At 41.2% G+C, this 26,748-nt stretch overlaps 1 protein-coding gene across 2 annotated transcripts; it reads right to left on the bottom strand.

The window, feature by feature from the left end:
• Positions 1–1,255: 1,255 nt before the first annotated feature.
• On the bottom strand, positions 1,256–25,665 carry impg2a (interphotoreceptor matrix proteoglycan 2a). 2 transcript variants are annotated; one of them, XM_056388470.1, is made up of 21 exons: positions 24,953–25,665; positions 24,630–24,857; positions 22,236–22,402; positions 22,104–22,129; positions 21,963–21,995; positions 21,240–21,286; positions 20,942–21,009; positions 20,663–20,818; positions 19,610–19,668; positions 16,192–16,400; positions 14,702–14,745; positions 12,738–12,921; positions 11,488–12,458; positions 9,690–9,977; positions 9,369–9,588; positions 8,002–8,212; positions 6,459–6,647; positions 5,514–5,715; positions 4,867–4,946; positions 4,355–4,418; positions 1,256–3,394 (listed from the first exon to the last, which is right to left on the bottom strand). In XM_056388470.1, the coding sequence occupies exons 1-20, from the start codon at positions 25,029–25,031 to the stop codon at positions 4,382–4,384; spliced, it is 3,498 nt and encodes a 1,165-aa protein (XP_056244445.1). In that variant the 5' UTR covers positions 25,032–25,665; the 3' UTR covers positions 1,256–3,394; positions 4,355–4,381. The 2 variants fall into 2 exon arrangements, with proteins under 2 accessions (XP_056244445.1, XP_056244446.1); XM_056388471.1 differs by having other exon boundaries at positions 20,942–21,006.
• Positions 25,666–26,748: the final 1,083 nt, after the last annotated feature.

The raw sequence follows: 26,748 nt of genomic DNA, 5'->3' as shown, positions 1-26,748 counted from the left end.
AACTTTACTAATTATAATACAGAGAGGAGCTTTGTGGGACCCCAGACAATATGCAGTAATGCCAATGTTGACTAAAAACATGGGTTGAATTAGTTGTCCCTTTTTTCCAGAGCAGTTGCACAGGAATTGTGTTGTCATACATTACGAACCCAGCAACTACAGCAGAGGTCTGACGCTGGAAGCGGTGCTTCTCTCACACAGGCAAACATCAACCCACCTGGTCAAGAACAACCTTCGACCTCTCATCGGTTCCTCACTCCTCTAATCAAATTATGCTCCAGCATGAAAACATTACCGGTCAGTCTGTCAGCGTGTAGTAATGATTTCCTCCCTCACATGGTGTTTTCCATTTTTCTGCGCTGAAGTGACACTGACTTCATACTGGTAAATAGTCTAAACTGGGTCTGTGCAGAACCACTTGTTGCTGCCTGCCACTTTTCATCCAACATTCACATTTAACACAATAAGCTCTAAAGCAGACACACCCTCCTGCTCGATTACAATGTTGTGTAAGTTGTGATTTTGATTTTCTAATAATCAGTAAAAATTAAATGACGCCATCGTTGGTCATCATCCCACCCACTGACCTCACCAAACCACACCAAATATAATCCAAACCTCTGGAACAATGCTTTTGTTAAAAACATAACAAAGAAGGGGGCAGCTGGATGCAATTTTTTTTGCATGCAGTACAATGACACATTGTTCAGTATTTATTGTTTCACCAGGCCAATGGCATGTTTACACAATGTCCAGCACTTGCATAGGCATTAAATTACACAGCCAGATTCTGGCACGTATGTGACACAGGATGATTACTGGTATATACTCTTTTAGAAACTGTCATGGCCACAGGAGAGCCTATAATCCATATGAGGCTAATCTGCTCTTCAGATTATCCGGGAGCGACTAAACACCTGGCCCAACAGCATAGTGGAAGAAGCCAATATATCAGTGACTCTAAGAGCAAGAGCAAGTCCTGTCACATTCCCTTTGGGTGAGCAGTAGTGAAAAAAATATTTTAATCCTTTACTTAAGAAAAAGTATCAATACCACAACATAAATGTATGCTGTTACAAATAAAAGTGTCTGAGATCTTCAGTTCAATCTATAATGAAATATTTTATAACAGGCTGATTTTGTGAAGTAATGCAGTAGAAGTACAAAGTACAAAGTGGAATTACTCAAAACTAGTACCTAAAAACTGTACTTAAGTAAATGCACTTCTTTTAAATTTAACCACTGGACCTCAGTCTGCATTTTATAAAAAACATTTTATTTTTGTTCATGTTACACTTTTTTATTAGTGATTTACACAGCTGCACGGTATGATAACACAGTTAAAATGGTGAAACAGTTATCAGTATAAAAAGAATATGTTTGTATATTGAAACATTTGAGACACACACAATTCACATCCTACAATACAACTGTTAATAATACAGTATGTTCAGTGTTATTTACATGACAGAACAGTGTATGGGATGATTGGCTGTTTGTCCAGGTGGCAGATGGAGGGTGTTGACAAAAACTGTCTGCAGACACATAAAAAGCCGCATATAAAAATAAAACTGTATATGCAGATTGCGAAAGGCATGTCACTGTCACAAGAGTCTGTTTCACCAGTGTTTATCGCTTGTGTAGACGACATCTAAAGAGGAGCAGAGGATGAGAAGCATGTAATGTAAACAAGAAGCTAGGACGTGATCTACGTGTCTGTCTCTGACCTCCTAAACAGAAACTGACGGTCACACTGGCCGACAACAAACGCAAACCTATAGATTGTAATCAGCTGCAGCTGTGAGGAGCCACTCGAGGGGCGACACGGGTCAAGCACAACAAGTCCAGGGAGAAACGTATGAAAATACCAAAGAAAACACTAGAATTAGTCTGTCAGGAGGTTTCAGATTGAGGAGGAGGAGCAGGATCATGGCCAAACAAGTAGTCACAGGACAGATCATTTTTTAGGAAGAATTGCTGGCAACCTTGAAGTTTTTTTTCTCAACAGGAGACACAGCTTGAGGTTGTCTTTTCAAAGAGCACAGCTTGCTTTTCCTGGTTTTCCCATTCTTTCTGTTGCATTACATATGACATCTGAAAGCGGAGCATTTGATCAAATCCCTGGGCAGCTTGCCCCTGAGCGTTTTTCCAGTGAAACGTGTTTTCATTTATTTCTGGATCCCAGAGCTATAGTGGGTTCATGCTCTCTGTCTTTGTCGCCTCACCACTGTTTTTTATTTTCCTGTGTCTGCCACACCATACATTTACAAACATACACCAAAGCGTCTGATTGATGAAGCCCTTTAAAAAGGAAAAAGAATCACCTGCCAGTAGAAAACTAACTGGAATAACCTTCCACTTCAGACTGTGAAATGCTGCTTTAACATTGATGAATAGTATATCACATAATCTAGCAGATTTGGCCACCTTAAAGGGATAGTGTGACATTTTGGGAAATATTTTTTTTTGCTTTCTGGTCGAGATTTAGATGGGATGACCAATACCATTTTCATATCTGTACATAAAATATAAGGCTACAACCAGAAGCCATATGGCTTATCTTTGCACTAAGACAGGAAACAAGGGGAAGCAGTTAACCTGGATCTGTCCACTGGTTACCTACTGGCATCTCTACAGCTCCCTGATTAATACATTACATCTGAGCTTTTGGTTGGTTTTTTTTGGACAATTTTATGGGTTGATTTTGTTAGCTTTGGACAGAGCCAGGCTAGCTGCCCCCACCATTTCCCCAAAATGTTGAACTATTCCTTTAATGCACAAAAGTACTCTAATATAGAGAGTTGATCCTTTCGTGTTGCTTTTAAATTGTAAAAATAAGTCATTATAGATCACTACATTTCAAATTGTATTTTAAAGTAAGATAGCACCGTTGACTATACAGCAGCAACTCTCTCAGTGTATGGAGACACAAGAGAGCAGAGAAAACTGTTTCAATAATATCCTAACTACAAACATCCATATATACATATTCACAGCTTTATATTCTTCCCTTTGGACAACAATAGAGAAATAGGATATGATGAAACAAAACCATTATGTCACTAAGCAAAAGTACTACATAGTTATGTGTACTGTTATGCTTCTGTCAACATTTCAAGTAATAGGATGCAGTCCACTTTTCCTCAAAGGGAGACATCCAGTAGATGAGCAGCAAAACATGTCCCTTGATGTCACAGCCAGCTCGCCCAGTCAAGAAGAGAAGGCACAGAGGAAGGAGGCAGAACAGTCACTAGCTCTGCCCACACAGGCAGGGACAGACACAGACACAGCGAGGGGCCCTTCATTGAGAAAATAATCTTGTACTGAGTGACAGTCCTTTCAAACAGTGCAGTCTTGACGGGGAGCTTCACTTTTTTAACATAGAGCCATGTTTCTGTGGAGCAGAAGATGTGTGTCAACACATGCCAAATATATACACTACAAAATCTTCTATTATCATATGTTTTAGATTTTTCTGCCCACATTATCTCTACGTTTTAAGTGAATGGTCTTGATGCAGCAAAGTGAATTTATCCTTAAGTTCCTGCAAATGCCTTATTTTACCTTTATCTTAGGTGCAATATGCTGTGTGCCGACTAGTGATTCAACCTTTACAGGAATAGATCAACACTTGGGGAAATATGCTTATTCGTTTCCTGTTGAGAGTTAGATAAGTACACTCTGGTAAAAGGGGGAAACAGTTCACCTGGCTGTGTCCATAGATAACAACATCTGCCTATCAGCACTTGCTCACTAATGAACATGTTAAATCTACTTTATTTAACCTTAGAAAATAACTATTGACCATACAGACATTAAATTTGTGTTGATGCAACTTCAATAAGCATATTTCCCAAAATGTCAAACTGTTCTTTTGAATCTTTTGAATCCTGAGTCATGCAAAATATTTAAAACTTTCCTCCACATCTATAGTCAACTAACAATCCATGGCTTACTTATATCTAATAACTAGTTATACAGAGAGAGGTCACTAATCATGGTATGAGGAGGTGTTTCTTCTTCTCCCACTGCATGCTCTATTTCTTTCCATCTAGCTTTATAGTCCGGTTAACACCAACCAATTAAAAGTCTTGTTGTTGTGCTGCCATACTTCAAAAGTTCTAAAACTCCGGGGTTTTGTATCTTACACTAGGTTTTTTTTCCCCTGCCCATATGCATAGATCTTAATTTGACCCATTCCTAAAACTGTTCTTTTGGTATTGGTATTGACTGAAAAAGATATATTATTGACATGTTCATATCTAATATCTGCTGATTTTGATGTTGATTGGGGCATTGTACTGTAACTGAGACTGAAAACCTCCCACACAGTCTAATAATGAAGAGGAAATACCTTGTTGTTCACAGCAGAGTTTCATGTCTATGTAGAGGAGCTCTCTCTGCGGGTGTCCAGGACACTGCAGCACATGCAGACACACACAAACACAACAGATTTCATCTTTCTAGGGAAATAACTCACTTTATTTACTGCACAAACAAGTACCCACAACTTAACTCAGCAGATCTCCATGGCACAGAGAAGAGGCATTTACAGCCAGATACGACTTAAAAACCATCACTGCCGTTACACACAGACACACTGCTACTGCCAAACAGTTGGCAGACAAAAGAATGTCTGTCTCCTAATGGTTTCTGTCTCACTGTATCAACTTCAGGCCTGGCTGGTGCAGATTTAGCCGTGATAAATCTGTCTCCCCACTGGTTTGGCATGGCTTGAACTCCTCATCACTCCGATCTTGTCAGCCTCCTGTATCTCAAAACTCACTTCCCCTTTTTTCCTCATATCCTGTCTGGCCTGTTTATCTCATTGCAGTCTAAGAGAGGAAAAACAAGAGAGGCACTCACGCTTGATGCTGCCGCACAAAGTCTGCAAACTGCCGGTCCTTAGCGTAGAGCTCAATGATGCGTATCCTGTCTTGGATTTCCTGCAGAAACACATGATATCAGTCAGGAGGGAACATTACATCACAGGACAGGCTGTGGCTGAATCAAAACACGACATTACACCCAAGAAAAAAAAAAAAACAAAACAAAACTAAAATGTCTTTCTTATTTCAAGGGTGCAAAAGCCAGTTGGTAACAGCAACAAGTTTGCAGCCGTAGGCAATTCAGATCCTCTTCAGGTAAAATACGGATGTGGGAAGAGAGAGAGCTTGCCTAGTGAGGGTTGGGGGCTGTGGGGCGGTAAAGTTATAAAGGCATCCTCTAACTTTCTCTATGATCTGTGAAGTGTTCATTCACCTGTATTTATGGAGAATCATTTACAATCAGATGTTTGATCAGATCTTAAATTTTATTATTAATTATTAATTTATTAATTAATTATTATCACTTATTTTAGCATCACTGCTGGTTAACATTTCATTGGATAATAAAGATAATAGTGTAAAACAGTAAAATAAAAATAAAAGTATAAATGTGGCTAAGACATCTCTTCTAAATCAACCAGGGTACAGCAGCATACACACACACACACACACACACACACACACCTCCTTGGTCAGTTCACTGTTCTCATAGATGTGCCGTATCTCCTCGCTGCTGAAGTCGGTTGAGGCCTCTGCGCTGGCACTGCTGTAGACTGGAGCCTCAGGGTAGCGGCGGTAGTAGTGGCTATAGCCTGTGGTGGCCTCGCTCTCATACATGGGATTGTACTTGGTCGCCCTCTCCAGAGATGGGAGACTCTCTGCTCGTCTGCAAAACAACACACAGAGAAATTGGTCCCAGCGAAGAAGCGGGATGATGAAGCAACACACTGTTTAGGGAGCCAGAGAAGAAAACTGGGCGGCAGCGAATAAGACTTTAGCATTGATTAATCTTTCTTATCCTCAGATGTTTATGTCTGACTGTCACAAAGCCTCTTGTGTTAGGTGTTTAAGGCTTTTTGGAAATAGATCAGCGCCATATCTGATCAGTTAATTGGCTGAGGTTAACACAATGTTTCTCTGCAAGCTACCGTGGTAAACAGGCCAGACACACACACACACACACACACACACACACGGGCGCATGGCTATTAGACACTTCTGTACTTCTTGGGAGCGAAAAAGTGAAGGAGGGAGCAAAAAATGACAGAGGGAAAAGAAACAGCTAGTCGGAGGGGTGGTCACACTGCTGATGGTGAAGAGATGGTGCAGTGGATAATATTGGCTGTTTAACTGAGGATACAGTCCTGGGATGTCTCAAGTTATCCTGTCCACTCAAGAAAATAACAAGACTCCTTTAAGGACAGACACACTCTAGAGTTAAGCATTTCTGTTCACTATCAAACAGAAACAAAGCTTTGTTTCTACAGACGAACAGATTTAACAGCTTTTGCAGGCTGAAAAAAATCTCACTGGTTAATCAATCATATACTGTTCATTTTATTAAGCTGAGTGGTGAAGGTTATATGTATATGGATTACAACAACCCCATAGTTGAGTGGTATTCCTCACCTTATGGGATCCTCCGACTCATCCTTGTCATACTGATCCCGTAACGTCCTGGCCAGGAAAAAGATCACTCCGGAAGCCACCAATAGGAAGCCGGCAACTGAGGCGATCGCTATGCCGACCACCAGTGGTTCGGACACATACTCCTCACAGTGTTCTCCTCTGTACCACCAGTTCTCCCCGACACGACACCTGGGAAATTTGTCAAAATTTCAAAAAATAATTTTGGCCTAGAACTTACAGCGTAACAATCAAGAACAGAAGATTGCACAACACGAACAGATGCAGGTTCATTTGAAAAACTTTTTAAACATTCAGGGAACAGCAGAAGAACAAAATGTTACAAACTCATCACTGCTCTTCTATCTTTTATTCTCTGTTGAATGATTAAAGAATGTAAAAACAGTTTTGTATTTTGTCTTTGCATAATTAATAACATGTCTACAATTATAACATTCTGTATGCGTCATTAAATCATTCATGCCATGTTTAATATTAGAATAAAAATGTTTGTTTCCTGTCTTCATGGAACAATGCAGCCGCACAGCGAGACGTAAACAACAATCCAAGAACATGCGGAGCTGCCTGCATGTTTTATGATGTGGTAGTGGGTGTGAAACAAAGGTTACCACTCATCTTGGCACACAGTATCTTATGTGTCTGTTCATAATCACTCAACCTACAATATACAACAGCCTCAGTTAAGCCAGAGGACATGCTTCTTTCACTGATTAAATTATTGGCATATGATCCTACACACGTAAACACATGCAAATGTCTGTTTGGACACAGAAATACATGCACAGACACTAAAATCCACACAACAAAATCTCTTTGTGAGTAATTCTTATGTTTTGTTTTTTGTTTTTTTTTTGATAATTACAGGAAAGCGTGGTAAAAGATTAGGGCTGTAACATTATATCATGCACAATGTTTCATTACAAAAAACTGTAATGATGTTTGTGCTGCAGCTGAAAAATGGAACAATATAATCAGATATTAGCAATTACCCCTTCACAAGTGGTATTCATTCATGGTATTCATTTCATTTATGCACTGCACAGTAACTTAATGCCTTGGAGTGTAAATAAATTAACATAGTGAGCTGCCAAAGGTTTGAGTCAAAATGTTAATTTAATTTATATCTTGATCTAGGCCAAAAATATAAATCTCTGAGGATGGTTAATAGTTTTTTGTAGCCAACTAAGGTGTAAAACTAAATCTTTATTCCATTTAGTTGTTTATAATTATGATTCCTTAGGCTAGAACACATATTTACCTCACACATACAGTATGTGGAGGCAAATTTAAAACAGGCGTTCTGAGCAAAGGCTTGCAGTGTACGTGACATCTCTCATCTCCACATGATCTTGGGTAAGCAAAGTACCTTCAAAACTAGAAGCTAAGACTCTGGCTTCCTATGTGCACTACAGTAACATGAAAATCTGTTTAGTGTTATGCGATGGGGTCGCTCGGCCTCGCAAACCTGCAACACAGACACTCTTTCCTGCAGACAGGCAGATCACTTCCCATAATCCCCACCCACCTGCAGATGGCTCCCTGGCCCGGGATGATGTCACACTTGCCGTCATTGAGGCAGAAGTCGGTCTGCAGCTCACAGATGCTCTGACAGGGAAGGCCGTCCACGCTGAAGTAGCCAGCGTTACAGACACACTCTGCCTCCCCCGACCACTTGTTCACCTTGCACTCCGCATACTCGTTGCACGCCTGGAACTTACAGGGGTCAGCCTGGTCACCTGGATGTTAAAAAAATAGGAGAGCATTTACATTAAAACTGAAGATTACAGGTTTGCTATATGCTCATGGTGATCAGCATATCTACTATCTGTTATCTCAAAAGATTTAGAATATGCTCAAAATTTCAAAAGAAAGGTAACACAGACTTTAAGAAATAGTTGAACATTTTGTGAAACACACTTATTTACTTTCTCACCAAGAGTTAGATGAAGAGATCTACACTCTCGTGTCTGTGCGGTAACTACAGAGCCGGGTTCAGCTTAGTGCAAAGAGATCCAGCATTGTGTATTGGCTGTGACTCAGACAGATTATGACAGCTCAGCCATGATTGTAAACACAAGCATGATTCACTGGTATCATGAATGGCCGATTACAAGCTGACTGATGCTCTCAAACAAAGAAGCCTGGAATTAGATACCACATGAGGAAGTGAGGAAAAGTAAGTGCATAGAAAGTGTCATGCTAGGCTAATAATTGAGCTGTGTTATAAAAATGAAAGGAGTATAATTCACACTGTAAAAAATAAAAATTAAAGAATAATTTAAAAAAAAAAAGGGCTGCGCACAGTAATCAGTCATTCAAAGTGAAGTTAATGACATGTGCCAACTTGGCTGTGGTCCAGGGAAGCACTGATTATCTCACCCAAGCTGATGTGACAGTGACTTTCAAGTGTCACAACAGGGATTCACTGCCGAGAAACTTTCACATTCAAACCCGTTTTCCAGAGTGAATTAATGTTGTTATTTCACCAAGCAATGTTCTGAAATTACACCCAATAGTTTGACATTATGTGAAATGCTCTCTTTACTTTGTTGCAGACAGTTAAATGAGAAGATCGATACCTCTGCCGTGCTAAATATGAAGCTACAGGCAGCGGCAGGCACCATTTCTTGTTTTATAATGGGGTAATGTGCAGGACTACTGCTTGGCTAGGCAGTGACTTCCTGGAGTTGTGCAATCACTGTGAGTGAAGCTTCTGGCTGCAGCATTACACTGAACATGCAGACATGTGAATGGTATCAATCTGATCTATATCTTGGGGAAAAAGTGAATAATAGTCTTTTCTAAGACTATTCATTTGAGAAAGACATAAGCCTCAACCAGATGATGCTTTCACATCTGTCTTCGCCCCAGCATAGATCAGTGAGCACCTACCCGACTCGACATCCAGTGAGTACTTATCAATGGCCAGGTTCATTGTCTGGTAGGCTGTGTTACAGAAATCTTCCAGGATCAGATAGACGGTGGTGGTGACGCCACGAGCCACAGGTCTACCAAATTTCATCCGGCTGTTGACCACAATGCTCCCGTTCCTGAAGTTCAGGATCTCCAGGTTCTCAAAGTGAGTCAGGTTGGACTGCAGGTAGGGTACAAGCTGGGAAACAATTTTTTAAAAAGTATGATTTTGATTGTGCAAAGCAATGATACAACAGTAAGAATAATGATAGCCATGAGTTAATATGATGTAATGTTTACCAGCTCTAGAAAGCGTTGCTCCAAAGCTTTGTACTCTGGAGAGCTCTTGTTAAAGAGATCGTCTGAGAAGATCATGTTGGTCACCCTCAGGCTGAAGAACACCATCAGTGCTCGCCCAGGGTTCACAGGCATGGCGATACTGGCCTGGTCTGTGCCGTGTGCCACACCAAATGGGAATCCAGTGCTGCCCTCCTCTGTGTGGTTAATCAAACCATAACCATAGTGAACCACGTCATAGTCCTGGTCTCCAATGGTGGCATCATCCAAGCCTTCATTAGAGGTCTGTATCTGGGGGAAAAAGAAGTAAACCCATTTTGTAATGATACCTGTAACTGGGGCACAACAATTCTTACTAAGTGTTATAGAGCTGCTTTAATGACTCAACATTCAAAATGAAATCAAAACAAATTTTTGCTAAGAACTCAGCATCTATGCCCTCGGTGTTTGGTTTGACTTGTGTACTTTTTTGTTTACAATTGTGATTGCCAAAAAAGGATCTCAAAAGCAACTGAATAAGGCAATTTATCGAATACAAGTACCACATTTCCACATCATGTTTTCATCAGGTCATAAAGTTCAATACAAAATTCAATAAAAAAAAATCAATAAAATTCAATTAATCAATTCAATAAATTGTCCTCAATGGGATCATTTATTCAGTGTGCGGGCATTCTTAGTCTTTGGCCGACACACTGGAAAACATGTTGGGATGGGGATAATCTACCATCAGGCATTGATTAATGACCAAAAAGAAGAAGTGTAAGAGTTGTTTCTTTTTCTGCAGAAATAGTTTCTCTTCGTTAGTGTTCTCTGCGTTGCATACATTTTTGATATCACCATTGGTACTAGTAATTTGTTTGGTGCAATATCTGCAATACCTGGCAGCCACTTAATCGCCCAACAGGTAGTTATTTCACCAGCAGGGGGATGATGTTGTCAGCCATCATTTAGCTTCATCTGTGATTTGAGCACTTCGTACATTAGTCTGTGACCATGATTCGAATTATGGGGTAACATGCAGAGGTCTGAAGTTACAGGACTACTCGCTGCTGTGAGTTTGGACAGTCTGGTCCTTTGCTATCACCACATCAAGACCAGTGAAAGACAGATAACCCTCCTTCCTGTGTAAAATGCAGGAAAAACACACTGAGTGACCGGGAGGTGCCAATCACTGAGCAGTCATTAGTGCTATCATTACCAAGCTAGGCTAATGAGCTTTCAATTTATAAGTGAAAAACAAACTTGGGGCGCCCCAAATGTTGTAAAGTGACAAACAGCTTAAATCACAGTCACTACTGAAACCTTGACTTGTTGAAAAAGGTGGAAAAACATCTTGTGTTGAGGTTTCATATGACGTGCTACAGTCAGTTGTGCACCACGGAAGTTGACAGTGTGTCACCTAGCAACAGTGGCTCTCAAAAGTCAGTCAGCCATTGCAAAGGCCTGAAGCCAAAAGGCCTTGGCAACGGTTCAAGCTGAAGCTTGGATTTTGTTCTCAAGGATTTGTCCAAAAAGGGTTTTTATCCATGTTCGGAAAGTGGAAAACAACAGCTGCAGTGTCACTATAGTTTCTATCCTTACACAAAAAGTGAGGAGAACTGGTTACCCTAAACTCAACCTATAAAGTGAAAGTATATGCTCATTGTGTCCTTATGTTTACTCTTTAAGTCTTATACTTGTTGTGTATCTTGGTTGTGTGTACATGTGGTTGTGATTCCTCCATTTTAAAAGCTAGAATTGTGTATCCGGAGAAATTTGTAGTATTCAAACCAAATCCTGTGTCATTCTTTTGCTTTACCTCCACCAGTGCAGGGATGATAATGTCAGGTTGCACATCAGAGGCAGGGTCAACATCAGAGATACGAGTGAAAGGCGACTCCCTCTCTGGAGACAGGGTAGTTGGTTGGGCAGGGCTCAAAGAATCTGTCACTGGTGGTACTAGTTCATCCTTGTTCACCAGTAAGATCTCATCATCTGTGAGATCTTCTGAGGAGATGTAAGGAGCCTCCGTTTCCTCTTTATCTACAACTGGAGCTCCAGGCGTTTTTGGATCTTCCTTCACATCTTGTCCCTCGCCATCTGTTGCTTCCTCCACGCCGCCATCTTCAAATACAGATTCCTCAGCATTTTCAGATACCACATTTCTGGCTGCATCTTCTGGGTTTACCTCCTCATCTGCAGGTGGAACATCTGTGAGGTTTGAATCTTCAGCTGTCCCCTCCACTGAGTCTTCACTAACAGGAAGCAGACCGGGCTCTGGCTCTGGCTCTGGCTCTGGCTCTGGCTCTGGCTCTACATCTACATCTACAGCCTCAGGAGGTGGGTCTAGGCCAGGCAGGCCTTCTTCCTCTGTGGTCTCGGTTGCAATTGTGGAGATCTCCAGCTCCTCTGGAATCTCTGCCTCATTCACATCAATCTCAGCAGGATGGTCTTCTTCCGGAGTAACCTCCTCTCCCGCTTCCTTTGTGTCAGCTTCAGATGTAGCATCTGCATCTACAACAACATCTTCTGTTATCAGTCCATCTTCCAAAGAAGTCTCCTCAAGAGACACGTCCTCTTCTTCTTCTGTGGCTGACGTTGGCTGTAGCAGGCCCTCCAGGTCACCCGTGCCTGAGCCGGAGGCCTCGATCTCCACTGGTGGTTCGGGCAGTGTGATATCCTCTGGCAGCTCAGGGGAGGGGAGTTCAGCTGGGAGCTCCTCTGGTGGGGGGTTCTCTACAACAGGAGTCTGCACAGTGTCCTCCAGCAGCAGACCCTCCTCCTCAATGCCTGGAAAAACAAAGTTGAGAACTCAGTGCGCCTGCTGATCTCCCTTTTTAGAAAGTGGCTACCATTTTTCCAGTGCCCATTTTATTCAAAATCAACTAAATGAGCACTGAAAGACCCCCAAAAAATTGCCCATATTCTTCCTAACAAATAGTTGGAAGGTGTTAGAGCGGTAGGAAAGGAAAAGCTGGATAGAAAAAGTCAGATATGAAAAAGAAAAAGCAGCAGAGGGGGATAAACTGCATCGGTAAGTGTATGCTTGTGTTCAGGATTAACACTCACTGTCAGCTTCAGGTGCACTGGTGGTCAGGACAGGAGCAGGAGATATAACAGTACTCTCCTCCAGGACAATGATGTCATTTTCTGCTGCCGTTGCTGTGTTGGTTTCAAAGGGCTCAGGCAGGACGTCATCTTCAGTGTCCTCTTCCAGGATCATGACCTCTGGTGGCTCATCGACAATAATGACCTGCATCACAAACTGGCTTTATTATGTGAACTGTTAATGCTATTTCACTGGAGTGTGCTATGCAGTCAGGATCTACGATTGGCCTGCTGTTTTATATTCATGGGTCAGGCCAATCAGAGCTTCTGCAGCTGCTCAGTGAATCAAAGTTAATTTTTAAGACAGTCATGCACATTGTGCACAACACTACGTATCTTATTCTGCCCTTTTGCACAAACAGAACTGTCACATTTCTCAAATTAATACATGAAACCATCACGTTTTCTAGACTGTTTTTCACTGTTTCAGGCTTGACTGGCTTTTTCTTGATTGCGTCATATGTTTGCAGAGAAGAAGACACAACCAGTTTGACAGCACAAGAAAGGAGAATTAACACCTCCCGCTTGACGAACCAATGGTAATTTGGTAAAAATTTGTGCAATCATTTGGATAGAAACATGTGACAAGAAGCATTATTTTGGTAATTACAAACAAACAGAGTAAAAAAGGAAAGTAAGAAAAATATGGAGCCTTAGATGTCTGGAAGATGATCTGTCTGTTCCTCAGCTTTTCCTCACTTTTATATCTGAAGACTAAAGTTTTATTTACAACATGTAAACTACTCCAGTAATATTAAAACAAGATCACTACAGTTTATCACGGATCTTTTGACAACAGTCATGTGGAAAATCAGACGGTGGAACTGCTCAAACTGCAAAACAGCCAAGTTAAATTTCTGAAAAGCCAGAAATCTATCAGATCATCGATCGTTCAGGCTATTAATCAGGCATCGTGACCTCCTCAAAGTGCACGTCAAATAACATCTAATCTGGCAGAAAATTCCTGATTCTTAAAGTAGTTGGGGCCGACCAATTTGGGGCTAAAATCGGACCAAATCCTTACACTGTCTGCCTGGTTCAAGGAAAAACCACAGGCACAAAGTAACTGTTTTTACAACTAGTTAGACTACAGACTTTTTTGTGTCCAGTTAACTTGTTGCTGTGCTAGTTCATTTTTACAATTTAACTTTTGTTTATGGATTAATTTTGTAATTTGCCATTGAATTTGTTGTTTAATGCTGTTTTTCCAGTTTCAGAATCGTTTCCTGAAAACTTTAAAGGCAGAAGTAGTGGAGGATTTCCTTTGAGTTTATTAATGAAGGTTTCATTTTGGTGGCATACTGCAGGCTCCATACTTCTTTTATAAGTCAATGAAAACTTGAAAGAGAAAAACCAGGGCAGCAAAGTTCTTCGGTGGCACAGTAGCTTTCTGCTCTGGCCCGTGAATCAATTACTGATGAAAAGTTTGCCAAACTCTTCCAGTTCATATAATGAGTCAAATTAATCACTCAGCTATAAAGCGAACCAGCAGACACATATAGTGCAACACAAACTCTGATTATCATCAAAGACCATGCTCAACCACAAGACAGCGCAAATAAAGACAGACTTTAGATAGTATTACTCGTCTGAATGAACTCATATGTGCACTCTCTTCTTGGCTGTGCTTTGGTGTGGTGCGCTGTAGCCTTTGCCCCAGAATAGCAGTGGATTATTAAAGCAAGAGCCAAACTAATCCCGAAAGCTTCACTTCATCTTAGCTGGTGAGCTCATCCCCTACCTGCACTGGTGTGGTCTGGACAACATCACAAGCCAGTTACAGGTTATCGCAACATCAGTCGTACCACGACTGTCAGCTTCCTTAAACAAAAGTGATTTGTCAACTATGTGTAGCTCGAAGCCGACGGATAGCCCGAAGAGAGAGATTGTTGTTGTGATAGTTGTGGAGGTAACCTGTTACTCACCGTGGCTCCGTCTGCAGCGTTGATAGACTCGGGTATCTCGGACACTGTGAAACCAGAGGAGGAACAAATATTAATGCAAACTGACACAGAAAAAGGTAAATGCGCCAAATAGCCTAAATGATCCTGCCTGCAAGAGTCTAGAAAATCCTTTTAAGTGTAACTGTTTGAGCAGTGACAGCCTTCATTCTGACAGTGTTACCTTCAGGGGTAAACATCTACAAATCAGTGCTGGATATCATCCACTGTGAGCCACAGCTATTACTGCAGGCAAGCAAAAACAAAGCCAATGCCTTTAAGTTCCCTTCGGCCACACGTCAGCCATATGAGAGCGTTTAGCCTTCATTTCACTTGTCGCAGCCTATAACTAATGTCAGCATTAGATGGTATCCATCTCAATGGGAGCTCGCTAACACAGTAAACTAATAACACACATTATCTCAAAAACATGAGCAGGGAGAGATCTCACAGGAGGAGAAGATGGTACAGTCATTATCACATCCTTCACTTTCTTCATATTTCTGGACAACAGCCCTAACCAGGAGTAGGAGGTAGCTAACCTACTTCTGACTGTCAAAATCTCACAGACGCAGTAGTTTGGATCTCCCTACAGCGCGCGCGTGTGTGTGTGTGTGTGTATGTGTGTGTGTGTGTGTGTGTGTGTGTGTGTGTGTGTGTGCTGCTTTTGATATCAAAGTCTGTTTACAGGTATTAGGGAGCACTACTGCATATGTGTATTCGGATTGTCTTATGTCCCACTATTAGCGACATGTCAAAAGAACAGCAATGCTCACGGTACTTGTAGCTTGCCTAGCATAACACCCCCAAATCTCTGACAGAATGCCAAGTTGCATTGTGGGTAATGCAGGTGCCAGTTTTTCGCCGCATCGATTTTGATCCTTTAAAACTGCCGCGAGCCCGATAATGTTAAATTGGTGGAGTCCTCTTTTAAGAGCCGACTGTAAGATCCACTGGGTGTAAGCCAAAATAAAGGATTAAAGAAAAGCCCCAAAACCTGAGGGCTCACATTTCAAACGTAATTTTTGCTGAGTTGTACTTTGCAGACCATTTAATGACAAGGATTTAACTGTAGCACAGAATAAATACACAGATTCCTATAACTGATGACTCTGTGATTTGTTCATTAAAAATGGCCCACTTTTGGGCTAAAAATTGTTATAAATATGTGTCTGTCCTCTTTGACAGAAAAAGCAGACAAATAAGAAACAGATGAGACTATTAAAACCCTGGAATGTTTTCTCAACTGCTGTAGCATACAGTGTAATATCAATGCTGGGTCCACTGTGTCTCCATTTGATATGACATGTGGAAGTTTGCCCTGCAATGCGTGCACTAACTCTGCCAGTGCATTCCCGGTGACTTTGCTGCCATGCCAATTAAATAAATAGCTATAAATCATATAAAAGAGGCACGCGTGTGTTGTGTTACAGTGCAGGGGGAGCTCAGCAGTCGTGCACTGGCCATCGTCTTACCACTCTCTGGCTCGTTGCGATGCAGGGCTTCAGTGACATAGTTTTTGATCTCGCTGATGGTGTACACCACTGTCGGGCGCTCCTTGAACTCACTGTACGAGTTCTCCACCCGGTTCGACTGCAAGGTCAGGTAGTCCAGTTGTTCATTGCTCACCCCTGCTCCATCCACCCACACTGTGACAGCATAGTCCACTACCACGCCATCCAGCCTGAAAACACAAATATGTAGTTGTTACATCAAATCCACACGCTGAACAAGGCAAGGCAATCTCAAGGCAATAATTCACTATTATCATATGTTGGTTGTTGTTGGAATTGTAGTGATAATAAAAATAAATAAGAGTAATTTTATAAAATTCTGTTGTCTAATTCAAGCAAAACTGTAATTGTGGGTGGGAGTTGAGACCGTAGAAGGAATTTGATCACTCATTGAATTGGACAAACTTTTCTTGTTCTTTTATCATCATTATTATTGTCGGTATGATGGTTCATTAATTCTGATGTTGTTTCATATGTTTAAGTCCAAGGAATGACTTAAACATTTTATTGATAACTGTATTCCCTCTGTGTAACTGTAACATCAAATTTACTATGTAATTTTACATACATTTGCCAGATTGAGTTTTAGATCAATATCAGAAAAAACTCTTGTTCACTGTAGTGTCATGAATGTGCAAACACATACACATTAATTAGACTGCTGAATACATGTATATCTTCTTACATCTTTCCACGAGCTTCTAAATGGACTTTGCAGTGAGATGTTGTCGACTGAAATGTTTTCCAGGGTCAAAAATGAATTTTCATTCTCAATTCTTATTAATAATAGTGTTTGTTTTTTTTGTTATTTCAGCCATATCCCCCAGCCCTAATCTTTCTATTCAAAAGGCCTTATCCACATTGATTACTCTTTTAGTCTAGAGCACTAAAGGAGTTGAGTGATTTGTTGAAGGACACCTTCATAGCAATTGTTGAGTGACAGAAGGGGGTTTCCTATTCATTTTTATAATCCAAAATCAGTGAGGGAATTTTCCAGTCCATATACTAGTACACAGTTTATACCTGAGCACTATTTTATCGTCAGTTTATGCGTATTTTTACAATAAGAAGGTGGAAAACAAATCTCCTGGATGAGAGAGCACTTCTCTAAGAGGATGAAAATCACTTAGGTATTAGCGTGATTTAACGTCAAACTTGTTAAAAAGAGCTGTAGAGCGCTCACAGATGACTGATGACTCGAGTGATTTACTCCTGCTTGGAGAGCAGGAGTTCGACTATGTAGGTCAAAAACTGCAGAGTCAGCAGAATGATCAATATCATCATAATAAACATGGAAATCTCACAAGAGATTCCAGGCTGTGGAAAAAAAACATCTATCAGGCTTTATTTGACTTCTGGGAGCCCTCCACTCTGACCTAGTTTGTGGGGTTTCTGGCAGACGGCTGAGCACGTGCCGGCCCACTGTCAGCCCCATTTAGAAGGAGATCCAATTTTTCCCCCCTTTGGTTTCACACATACACAGAGGCAGACAAAACTCTCCTCCTGCTGTGCCCTGTGATCGGCAGCAGCATGCAGCATCCATCACAGCATCACTGTGGGTAATTATATTTCTCAGTGTACATATTCTTGCACAGTTATGGCTATATACTGTACAAAGTATGTGTCACAACAAAATTAAAGAGCAGGACTTGTGTGCGTGTTTAAATTTCATCGAACTTCACTTGTGCACAGCGGTGGACTGCAACAGAGTCTCTGTATTAAGTTGACTGGACTTGACTATTTCCATTTTCTGCTGTTTTATAGTTTTATTCCACAACATTTCAGAGGCAAATATTAATTGTTCCATTTTCTTCACTGTATTTACACTCAAGCACTTTATTAGGAACATCATACTAATACTGAGTAGGGCCTCACTTTGCTCTCAAAACAGCCTCAAGTCTTTGAGGCGTGGATTCAACAAGATGTTGAAAACATTTCTGTGAGATTCTGCCCCATGATTGCATCACACGATTTCTGTAGATTTGTCAGCTGCACATTCATGCTGTCTGTCTCCTGTTCTACCACATCCAAGAGACTGGATTCAGATGTGGTGACTGGGGAGGGAACTGAAGTTCACTGAACTCATTGTCATGTTCATGAAACCATTATCACGCTGAAAGTTGCTGTTAGAAGATGGTAAATTGTGATGCAGGTGGTCAGCAACAACACTTGGACAAGCTGTCTGTTGCATTCAAACCGTGATTGATTGTTATTTAGAGGCCCGAAGTGTGCCAAGAAAACACCATTACATCACTACCACCAGCCTGGAATGCTGACACATGGCAGGTTGGGTCCATGGATTCAAGCTGTCGAGGCCAAATTCTGGCCCTACCATCTGCTGCCTCAGCAGAAATCCAGATTCATCAGACCACACTATGTTTTTCCAGTCTTCAGTCGTCCAGTTTTGTTGAGCCTGTGCCCACTGCAGCTTCAGATTTCTGTTCTTGGGTGACAGGACTGAAACCAGACGTGGCCTTCTTCTATTTGTAGCCCATCCACCTCAAGGTTCAATGTGATGTGAGTTTTCACAGTTGTAAAGAGTGGTTATCTGCGTTAACGTAGCCCGTCAGCTCCAACCAGTCTGGCCATTCTCCTTCGACCTCTTTCATCAACAAGTTGTGTCTGTCTGCACTGAACTCACCTGTATCTGCATGATGCACTACTGCCAAATGATTGGCAACAATAAGCATATCCAAAATACCAAAAATGTTAAACTATTCCTTGAAGTAAAAATTGAAATTTATATGAGATTTATATGAGAAACTGTCACAGCATTACCAACTGTTTTCACTCTGTCCATTTGTCATTTTCAATTCCTCTTCTTTGCTGCTTTTCACCTGGCACACACTACATCTTTCCGTGTAACCCTTCTCCTCTCAATCCGTCCACCAGAGGCTGATTGGTGCGGTCGTAAAGCCCCGATAATCGTCTCTATAGAAGAGCACCTGCTCACTCGGTTGAAACCATCCTGATCCCACTTAATAGGTGAGTGACCGCACTAAGACCATTAACACAGGCAACTAGTGACACACCTTAACACGTGCCCACGCTCACAGGTAAACACAGTATGAGATGAAGGTGGTGCCACACGCGCCCACACTGCTCCGGCTAAGGAATGGTTGATAGGGATCTGTGGGCTTAAATACAAGATAGGATAGGGAGAACTATTCAAGGTCAAACTACCACAGCCTACACTGATGACTCACCCTTGGGTTTCCTTCTGGGGCCTACATAAAACAAGGAGAAGCAGTTAAACTTCAGCAGAGAGAGCTGAAATGGTGTTAATGCTACAAATTCAGATAGCTTTGGCCATAATGTGAGGACAGCTGTTTAGTCCAGAACCAGGATTTTTTTTAAAAACCACAGCAGAGAGACTGACCTGAAGTCCAGCACAGTCACACTCTTAAATCCAGGAAGCCCCTCCAGAGCATCCTCTATCTGCAAAGACAAACATGATCAGGCATCATAAAGAAGCCTCAGCTAGAGGTTGTTTCTCATTTAGACAGGGTTACAATAAACTTGCTTGGCAAAGTAAATGAGATTTATTGCTCCAAAAGGGCTGATTTTGCTGTGGCCCGGGTCATTATCCTCAAGAGGCAGACTACTGCACCATGGTCAACTCACAAGAAACTCTTTTTATTGGTCTACTTGCTTCTATGCCCTGAGAGAAAACAATTCATATGCTGTTTTGGAGACTCACTGACCCAGTTTATTTAATTCATCAGAGAAGGAGGAAGCAAAACGGTCCCCAGGGCCTTTTGTCTCAAGTCCCTCGTTCTCTACACCCAATAACTAACTCTGAGTCTTCAGCCCCTGTCCTCTCCTCCACTTCCTCCACATAGCCTTTAATCCCTTAAGGGCACGTGAGCTTGTGTGTCTGTAGAGTGTGTGTTAGTATATGTGAAGAGATGCAGATCTTAAGCGCACAGCAGATCTCTGCAGAAAATAAAAAAAACAACTCAGCGATTAAGGAGAAATAACTTCATCATTTACAAGCTCTGTGTTTTTGTGTACCAACTGCATTCGTGTGTCGAGCTGACCGCCAGGGAAAAGTACTAAAAGAAATTTGCTGAATTTTCCGAGTACCTGTAAAACCAGTGAAGTTGTATCCAGAGGTGAGTACCTGCGCAAACGTGCGTATGTGCAAAAGTTTATCTATTCCCAAGACATATCATAAAGCTGCATTTTCAGCACATAGTTATTTCACCAAAACCAAATGTGTACCATAAAATCCGTGTTTTTTGAACCCCCGCCTAAGAGTTTAGGTTTAACTACTGCTGCAGTTAAAGTGCGTGTTATTAAAACTAACAAGGCATCCATCATAGACCATAAACCAGGAGATATAGCAGGTCTAGGCCAGAGCCAAGATACAGTAGCACTAAGGGGAATCATAAAGAGCAACAGACAGAAGGAGACTGAGCAAGAGACGAACCTTTTCAGCAAGCTGTCTACTGAGTGTTTGGAAGTGGGGGCTGGCTGGATCCTCGAGGTCGTCGCTGTACATCTCTCCTGTCAGGACGATGCTGAGCTCAACCACCTGCTCCAGCACAGCGGGTGTGGGAGGCTGCATGGCAATGTCATTGTCCAGCTGCGCCATGAGAAAGAAATACAGTTGCACTGTAATTCAGGCGCATATAGATACAGTAAAAAAAAAACACAAAAAACAATCTACAAACATTCAGAGTGTATGGGTACGTTTGTGTGCACTCACTGTACTCTCCTGTACCTCTGGGACAATAGTGGCTGCTTCCTCCTTCTCCACCTCTTCAGCTACATCTTCTGAGTGGTTGAGTCCATGTGCAAAAAAGAAAAGAGAAGTTGTCGATTTATTTCAAGTGGATGTGAGCCACCAAACACACACACACACACACACACACACACACACACAGAGATACCACACAGAAAGATAATGATAAGATAATGGTTTGACACAAAAAAAAGTCATTAGTATGCGCAGGTGCTGATGTGGCAAGGGAAAACAGATACGTGTTGTCAGGGGTGTCACTGACCTAGCTCAGGAGATTCAGCAGCTTTCGTTGTGACTGGTGTTGGAGTGCTGTGGAACAGTAGAAAACTGGGGTCATTACTTCATAGTTAAAAAGGATTCACAGGTTTTATGTGGTGAAACACTGTGGGTGGAGATACAAGTATTGAAATTTAAAGGATAAGCCTAGGGTTGTTGTTTTTTTAACAAATATTGACTCAGCCAAATACGTTATGCCCCTCGATCATTGAACTCTAGTGTTGTCCTAAAATTAAAAAGCTCTTCTGCTGTATTGGGTGACATATTACATCCTCCATCAAGTTTGTATTGTGTTCATATATGCTAAATGGGTGTGCTCAAAATAATGTGTTTCAGGAATGGGTAACCACAGTGCAATAGTATGGCTCACTGATGTATTTTTAATAGTTTTATAGGGCAACAACATGAAGAAATGAGCTCTTTCAGGGTGTAGCTACACGGACAAAATTAATTTATTTGTTTTGGGCTTTTAAAGGGATTTGTTGAAAATAATAAAACTAAATGAAATAATGCCTGTATTATCCTTTAAAAATAAAGAGAGAAAGCATTACACGAGATCTTGGATATTAGTATCCAAGTCTGAGACACACATAAATAAAACAGGGGAGTAAAAAAAAAAACACAAATGAACATGAGACATCTTAAGACGTGCGGTAACTGTTGAGCGGGAATATGAACAGGTAAGGTTGAAGAGCACTGACAACCTTACCTGCACATATGCTGCCAGGACCTGGTGGGCTCACTACAGATAGTGGGAAGAATGACACATTTACAAAACACAGATTTTTACAATCAGATCAGAAATGTATGATTGAATGAGTGAGTTAGCACTTGGGAAGGTTTACGTTACCTTTTCAAACCCGGCAGTGACATTCTCTGGAAATAAAATGATAGTAACAGTATCAGCCACCTGCAGAGAAGTTTATTATGTTCTGTGCTGTTAACATACCTACTTTTATTAAATCATTAGTCATCCACTAACCTTTTTAACCAGAGCCTGGTGCTCCTCTGACTGGCTGAAGTAGCTGCCAATATCTAGTGCTGTGACTGTGCCCTCCTGGCACTGGCTCATCCAGCTTTGGTACTCTTCCTGCTCTGGGAGGCGGTCCCAGAAGATCTTAAAAGCCTCCCATATGGTCTCCTGGCACACTGGTCAGAGCAGAAAAAGACAACATCCACTTAAAACAGAGTTACAGAACACATTTACAGCAATGTTTTCCAAATCATTTTTTTCTTTGGGTGACTTGCGCACTTACGACCACTCTGTTGGCTCATCAGGAGGCTAATTAGTACCATCTTTTAATTAATTCAAACAATGACAGACCTTTTGCAAAACTATACATTATTAGCTAGGAGTTCTGGCAGCCGAATCTATGTCCACTGCCATGTTAACTTCATGACATAACTCCCCTGCATGAGTCAGCCTACTGGGCACTGATCCAAAGTCAGTGCACTGACATATGCTCCAATCTCCTTCTCTAATCAACACTGTCCATGAGACCTGAGACACCAGTGGTCACCTCCAAATCCAACTTACATAACAAACTTCAACTTTTCACTGTCACAGTCTAATTTATTTAGACTGATTCTTGGCACCAACAAACGTATCTGGCTGTCCTCAAGTTCAGTGACAACAATCACCTCCATCCCAGCTCACAGAGTTTGTCAAGCAATAATGGGTCAAAATGTGTCCTCTCTGCCCAGCTGTGGCGCACTGCCCCCTCTGTTTATCTGTTTGTTTTAGGTTCTTTACTTAGGTGAAAGTAGCGATACCCCTTTGCAAAAATACTCCTTTACAAATAAAAATCCTGCATTTATAATTGTACTTAGATAAAAGTACAGCAAAATGTCCTGAACACACCACATTTTACTTCATTTGGTCAAGTTGGAATGCATTTGAACTGCTTTAAATACAGTTTAGTGATTTCTATAACAATATACCATATTTTACATTTACGTTGATATCAAGCTGATCTTTTTTATGAAAATAATATACAGAGCAACTGGTAACTAAAGCTGTGAAGCTGTGGAATATATGTTTTGGAGTACAAGTACAAATATAAAGTAATATATGATGGTAACGCCCAAATACAAGTAGCCTACCTTAAAACTCTACTTCAGAACCCTATTTGAGTAAATGCTCATGAATATATGAGTTTGAGATATCCACCTCTGAGGTTTCTGCTGCTACATCATTACTGTTTCTGTGGAGCTAGAAGTATTTGAGCTAAGTATTTAAAAATGGAATTTAAAAGAAACAGCGGTGTGTCTTCAACTGGAAATAGTGCCCCTGTTTTTCTTGATTGTCCACAGTGAACTGTTTTCAACAGCTCTACTTTCTACCAAAGAAATAGCCCCAGTGAAATATCTGAAAGGAATGTTGCTGTTCAATTTAATAAATGTGATTGTGTTTTATATTCTTTGAGCAGCACAAATTAAATTACATTCATCCTCACATGCATGGGTGGTGCCAGAGGTTTACAGGGGAACTTGACCAGTTTTAAAGTGCCTATGTGAAATGTAATGTGTTTTGTGGCTCCAGAGAGAGCTGCAAAATGTCTGATAAATTGCCTCAAGTGATGTCACTTGAGTCAGGATCAGTTGGGTCTGAAAACTGCACATTTGAAACTGAAAAAAGAAAATCTGGAGTTAGAAAGAAGTGAGTGTCCAGACCTTTGTAGTCCTCTCCTCATCTCTGCTTCAGGCTAGAACCTCAAGGCTACATTAGCCGCTACTAGCATAGACATAAACATATACAGTATATGTCTATGGCTACTAACATAACACACCGGAATCTCCAACCACATTGCAGGTGGTTGAGTTGCATTGTGGGTAACATAGACACCAGGTTTGGACACGATATCTCTAGTTCTGCAGCACTGATTTTGACTTTATTTTTTTTTAAACTGTCCACTGTGAGTGCTTTAAGGCTAAATTGGTGAAGTCGTCTTTTACGGGTAGATATCTCAAAACCTGTCCACATAATAATTTCCTTGACCTGATCCTGTTAGGAGAAAGATCTACCTGAAGTAGACTACAGTCTGTTTTGATGCAAATCTCATAAGGCCTAATTGGTACTGGTGTCCACACAGATGTCGACTGACACCCCTCTGCTTGACTCTGGTGGACTCATTGCTGTAAATGTTGCAAAGGATAAAACCCTTAGTGGACAATTCATTCTTCACACACTAAGGAGCTGCAGTGGAAAGGATGATAAGGACAATGTCACAAAATCAATCAATCGAAATCAATAATTTTGCTGTTGATATCACTTCCTTGTTTGCTTCCTTCCCAGTTTTCTCATCCAACCTGACAATAACTGTGAATATTTTCCTACAGCGTACAGAGATCTACTCCCATTAACGTTCAGTCTCACCTCTGAGATGAAAGTAGCTCAGATGGTTTGCAACAACCTGCTGAGCGGTCTCTTGTGCACACAGTTTGACGCCACTTGGGAAAAGGATGTTCCTTTTCTGTCGAGAGATAACTGCATGGCCTTGAGATGCCTTCACATCAGACACACGAACGATGCGTGGAAACACCACAGGCTCCTCAGTATAAGGCAGACTAAGGTGTCCCATAGAGGAACCTTCCAGTGTTGCACCTAGGATACCACAAAAACACATTAAGGACTTTAATTTGACTGGGCTTTGAGTAAGCAGGAGACAAGAAGCTTATAAGTTCACACTTAATACATACCTGTCCTTATGTCCAAAAATATGGCAAGAAAACTAAATGCAACAGGATAAAAAACACATTTCCAAGATACGATGTTCATGTTAAATCCGTGTTTGAGTTTAAATCCGTGGACTCGGAAAAGGATGAAGTAGATGTGTACTTCCTCTCAAGTCATGTAACAGCAGTGTGAACAGCTTCTTACAAGTTTGCATAGTTCAGAATTCCCCAGACGCAGAAAAATAACAGAACCCCGTGCAGAAATCATTTGTCGATACAGTCACATACTGGTTTCCTGCTTTCCCCCCCGCAGCTGAAGAGAGGTGTGTCACATGGTGCTGAGAGGACAGCTCCTGGCTCAGGTAGATAGGCAGATGGCTCTTGGAGAGAGGGGGGGATTTTTTTTTTTTTTTTAATGCTTTCTAATCCTGTTTACTCTAAGCCTTTTAGAAGAGCTCGCCAAGAAGTTACTGGAGCAACGCTGAGAAGGGAGGGCGCTTAGTGTGGAGGAAACGTGGACAGAGAGGAGGGAACAAAGGCTACACAATCAACAGCAAGCAGAGAGATGCAGTGACACATACAGAGATTAGGACAGTTTAGTGATTCTTGTAGGCAGATTAAATTTGGAATTAATGACTTCTGCAAGAAATATGAACTATTAACGCCAGTGCAAAGGCTTGAACCCTGGTCATTCAGTTTAAGGACTGTCGCCCAATCAGACAAATGGCAAAACTCACATCCAGCCTGCAGCGATCCTAATGACTTGTGTCTGGTGCTCTCAGAAAAAAAAAAAAAAGTATCATTAATCTGACTGCAACAGGATTATATAAAAGAAAAAAAGTGCTGATCTGGCAATTGCAGATACAAGTTCACCTCAGGGAATTTTTTCTAATCTAGCAAGTTTTAAACAAATCCCACACTCAGACCTCTAAATTACAGTGAATATAAATGTAGTTGGTTGAGCAGCTGAGGTGATGAGCTAAGGCACGGCAACTGAAATCCTCTCACTATGCATATATATCGACAGCAGTGAGAGTCATGGGCTTAGTCCGGGGTCGACCTTTAACCCCGAACTCTTCCTACGGGGTTTATCCTGTTTTTAAAAGGGAAATCTGCCTCTTCTTATCCTTAAATAGCCGTTTTACACATGTGTGAAGACAGAACAATGGAGCAAGTAATGGCAGCAAACAAACTTATAGGGAAATTCTGTTACTTGAAATATGACTTAAATCTGGCATGTCACCAAATATTTGCGAATTAGCACGAAGTACACAGAACAGATGAGGCTGATGGGAACGTCATTCGTTTTGCAAGTATCTGGTCATAAACCAAGTGAGGATAAAGTGAAATTTTCACCTGATATGCTCAGAGTGAAAGTCAAGGAATCACCAAAGCCGTTAATATTCATCCTCTCATGAACATGAATGTCCGTACGAAACTCAACAGCAATCCTGCCCGACAATTGTTGAGATAGTTCACTCAATCCACAAGTGTCAACCTCATGGTGGCACTAGAGGAAAAGTCAAGGGATCCCCTAAAGTCAAGGAAGGAAGCACACAATTTCGTGCAGATCTATCAGGTAGACGTGAAGATATTTCACTGAGCAAATGGAAACTTTGCATGACACTTAAAAGTCCTGGATTCAAAGTCTTACTCAAGTAAAAGCACAGAAATATGATTTGATACTTCTGTATCGATAGTAAAAGTACTTGTTCTGCATTTTCACTATGTACGGTTAGATGGTTAGGGGTCTGCTCCCTTGAAAACGGTCACAAGATTAATCTGGGAGTGTGTTAATGTGTTAGCGAGATGATTAATGG

Source organism: Seriola aureovittata, chromosome 11, assembly GCF_021018895.1.
Source record: "Seriola aureovittata isolate HTS-2021-v1 ecotype China chromosome 11, ASM2101889v1, whole genome shotgun sequence".
In the NCBI taxonomy this organism is placed as follows: domain Eukaryota; kingdom Metazoa; phylum Chordata; class Actinopteri; order Carangiformes; family Carangidae; genus Seriola; species Seriola aureovittata.
Note: the sequence above shows the minus strand (reverse complement) of the source record. Positions and strands in the feature narration are given on the sequence as shown.